This window comes from Condylura cristata, unplaced genomic scaffold, assembly GCF_000260355.1.
Source record: "Condylura cristata isolate star-nosed mole 26May11 unplaced genomic scaffold, ConCri1.0 scaffold00009, whole genome shotgun sequence".
NCBI classification, from domain to species: Eukaryota; Metazoa; Chordata; class Mammalia; order Eulipotyphla; family Talpidae; genus Condylura; species Condylura cristata.
The window spans coordinates 1,109,017-1,111,711 of NW_004567110.1; the positions used below are offsets into that span (position 1 = coordinate 1,109,017).

The 2,695-nt window shown below is 74.5% G+C and overlaps 1 protein-coding gene across 1 annotated transcript in view; it reads left to right on the plus strand.

Moving 5' to 3' along the window:
* The first annotated feature begins 150 nt into the window (after positions 1-150).
* Positions 151-2,695, plus strand: part of OPLAH (5-oxoprolinase (ATP-hydrolysing)) — a 10,669-nt gene continuing 8,124 nt past the window's right edge. The window contains exons 1-4 of the mRNA XM_012722870.1: positions 151-397; positions 468-659; positions 1,015-1,114; positions 1,185-1,308. Coding sequence (XP_012578324.1) covers positions 227-397; positions 468-659; positions 1,015-1,114; positions 1,185-1,308 — 587 coding nt within the window. The 5' untranslated portion in view covers positions 151-226. The remainder of the gene's footprint in view (positions 398-467; positions 660-1,014; positions 1,115-1,184; positions 1,309-2,695) is intronic.

A 2,695-nucleotide genomic window follows, 5' to 3' on the forward strand; every position in this document is an offset into this window, starting at 1 on the left:
GGGGCGCAGCCCAGGCCCGTCTGTGCACAGGGACCCAGGCACCGGCCTGGCTTGCCCACCACCAGCCCTCCCGGCTGGGTCCTGAGCTCTGGCCTGCCGCCCCCTGGTCGTTTCCCTGCCCTCTGCGGCCCAGCCCCGCCCAGGGCTGGTGCCCCGCTGACCCCTCTGTCCAGCTCTCCCAGGACTGCCAGGGGAGGAGTCGCTGCTGGACGCCAGCCGCACCACCATGGGCAGCCCCGAAGAACGCTTCCACTTTGCCATCGACCGTGGAGGCACCTTCACCGACGTCTTTGCCCAGTGCCCCGGGGGACATGTGCGGGTCCTGAAGCTGCTGTCCGAGGACCCTGCCAACTACGCAGACGCCCCCACCGAGGGCATCCGCCGCATCCTGGAGCAGGTGGGGTCGGGGTGGGGGAGGGCCGGCGGCGAGGGCCTGCGCAGGCCTGACCGGAGCTGCGTGGTTGCAGGAGGGGGGGGTGCCGCTGCCTCGCGACCGCCCCCTGGACACCAGCCGCATTGCCAGCATCCGCATGGGCACCACTGTGGCCACCAACGCACTGCTGGAGCGGCGGGGGGAGCGGGTGGCCTTGCTGGTGACACGTGGCTTCCGCGACCTGCTGCACGTGGGCACCCAGGCCCGGGAGGACCTCTTTGACCTGGTAGGCGTCCAGGCGGCGGGGGTGCCCCGGGCCCAGCTGGTTGGCAGAGGAGTTTGTGGGCCGTCGGGCTGGACTCTGCCCCCACCCCAGCGCCTGCATGCGGCCTGTCCCCTCGGCCACCAGGCCTCGTCCTGCACCCCATCAGGTGCCCCCACTTGTTCAGGCTCCCCTGGCTGCTGGGCTCTGGGGGCACGCCCGGGCGGCAGCGCGGCCGGGGAGGCAGAGTGACCACCTGACGGGATGGCCCGGGCGCCCACCTGACCCTGTGCGCTGGGCCTGCCCACACGCCCCTGGCCTGCTCCCCTGTCCCGGCTGCGGGACTGCAGCGGCCGCCCTGAGCCCTGCCTGCCCCCAGGCCGTGCCCATGCCCGAGGTGCTCTACGAAGAGGTCGTGGAGGTGGAGGAGCGGGTGGTGCTGCACCGCGGGGAGCCGGGCGCCGGCCCTCCGGTCAAAGGTACGCGCGGGCCTGGGCTGGGGGCGGCGGGCCCTGGCGGCCTTTGACCGGTGCTGCGGCTTCCTGGCAGGCCGCACGGGGGACCTGCTGGAGGTGCAGCGGCCTGTGGACCTGGGGGACCTGCGGGGGAAGCTGGAGGGGCTCCTGTCCCGCGGCATCCGCAGCCTGGCGGTAGTGCTCATGCACGCCTACACGTGAGGGGCGGGGCGCGGGGCGGGGCTGGGCGCGGGACAGTAGTAGCCGCCCGGACTCCAGCGGCCGCCGGAAGAACGTCCGGCGGGCGGGGCGGGGCTGGGCGCGGCCCCGACTCGCTGTCCCCCACAGGCTCTGTGCTGCCCTGGCTCCGAAGGAAGACTGGCCCACACCGTGTCCACTCCAGAGGCCTGCGCCCAGGGCCCCACCCGGCCAGCTTTGTTCCAGCCGCCCCCTGGCTGAGCACGGCCGGAGGGGCCCGAGGGAGCTGGCCTAGGTCTCGGCCACGAGAGCAGCGTGGGACGCCCGGCTCAGGGGCCGGCCGCTGCCCAGGGCCCGCCCGGGTGGCCGGGACCCAGCGCTGGCACGGCCTCCATGGCGCCAGGAAGAAGTCACAGCGCCCTCGCAGCAGGTGGTGAGGGCACCCACACGCCTGGCCGGGGTGTCCCGTGCCTGGTGCTGTGCCACCCTGCCCGCCCCTGGCGCCCCGGGGAGCTGCGGGGCAGTGTCCGGGGCTTGTCAGCACCCCGCTGCCCCTGGGATCTCTCCCCACAGGCCCCGAGGGCCCTCAGGACTGGCAGAACAGGGCGCGTACAGGGCGACCCCGAGGCTGAGCCCTGGCTGGCGGCCGCCGGGCTGCTTCCTGGGCCGGGCCAGGCGGACGGCGCGGTCTGGGCTGAGTCGCGGTCAGTGGTCAGCTCACGGCAGGGCCAGGCTGCAGGGCCGGGCTCGGCTCCGACCCGGCGTCTCCACGCGATGCGGTGGCCGCCGCACTAAGCCCGCTGGGCTGCGCAGGGTGGTCACAGGGCCCGGCGTCCCCACTGCTCAGCCTTTGCCAGGTGCCAGCTCGGGAAAACGACACCTGTGTGGGCGGCAGCGCTGGCGCCGGAGGCTCTGATCTGGGGGCTCCCCGCCCTGGCAGAGGGGGTGAGGCCCCCTCCACACTCCACGTGGGGGCCCCTCGGTGTCCAGCGGGCCGCCCAGGTGACCGTGCCTGCCACGAGCCAGCCCTGCACGGCCTCCTGCCACCGCCACAGAGCTGCACCTCCGGCGACGGCCAGACGGAGACTGTCCCTCCGGCTGGGACGCAGCGGCCGGGACTGGCCAGCCCGGCCGAGGCTCAAGAAGGACTTGCCTAGCTGGCCACGGGTGCCCGCCGTGGGGGTGCCCCCGCCCAGACTGGCCAGCAGCGATAGAGGAGAAGCGGAGGCGGCAGCCCACGCCGACGGGTGGACGTGTACGTCCACATGGGACCGCGAGGCCCTGGGGTGGCCGGGCTCCGGCTGCCCCTGCAGCCTCTGCGATGCCCTTGGGACGGAGAACGCAAGGGCCCGAGCGGCCTCGTGCTCGTGCTGCGCTCCCAGGCGGCCGTCGGACTCCGGAGCGCGC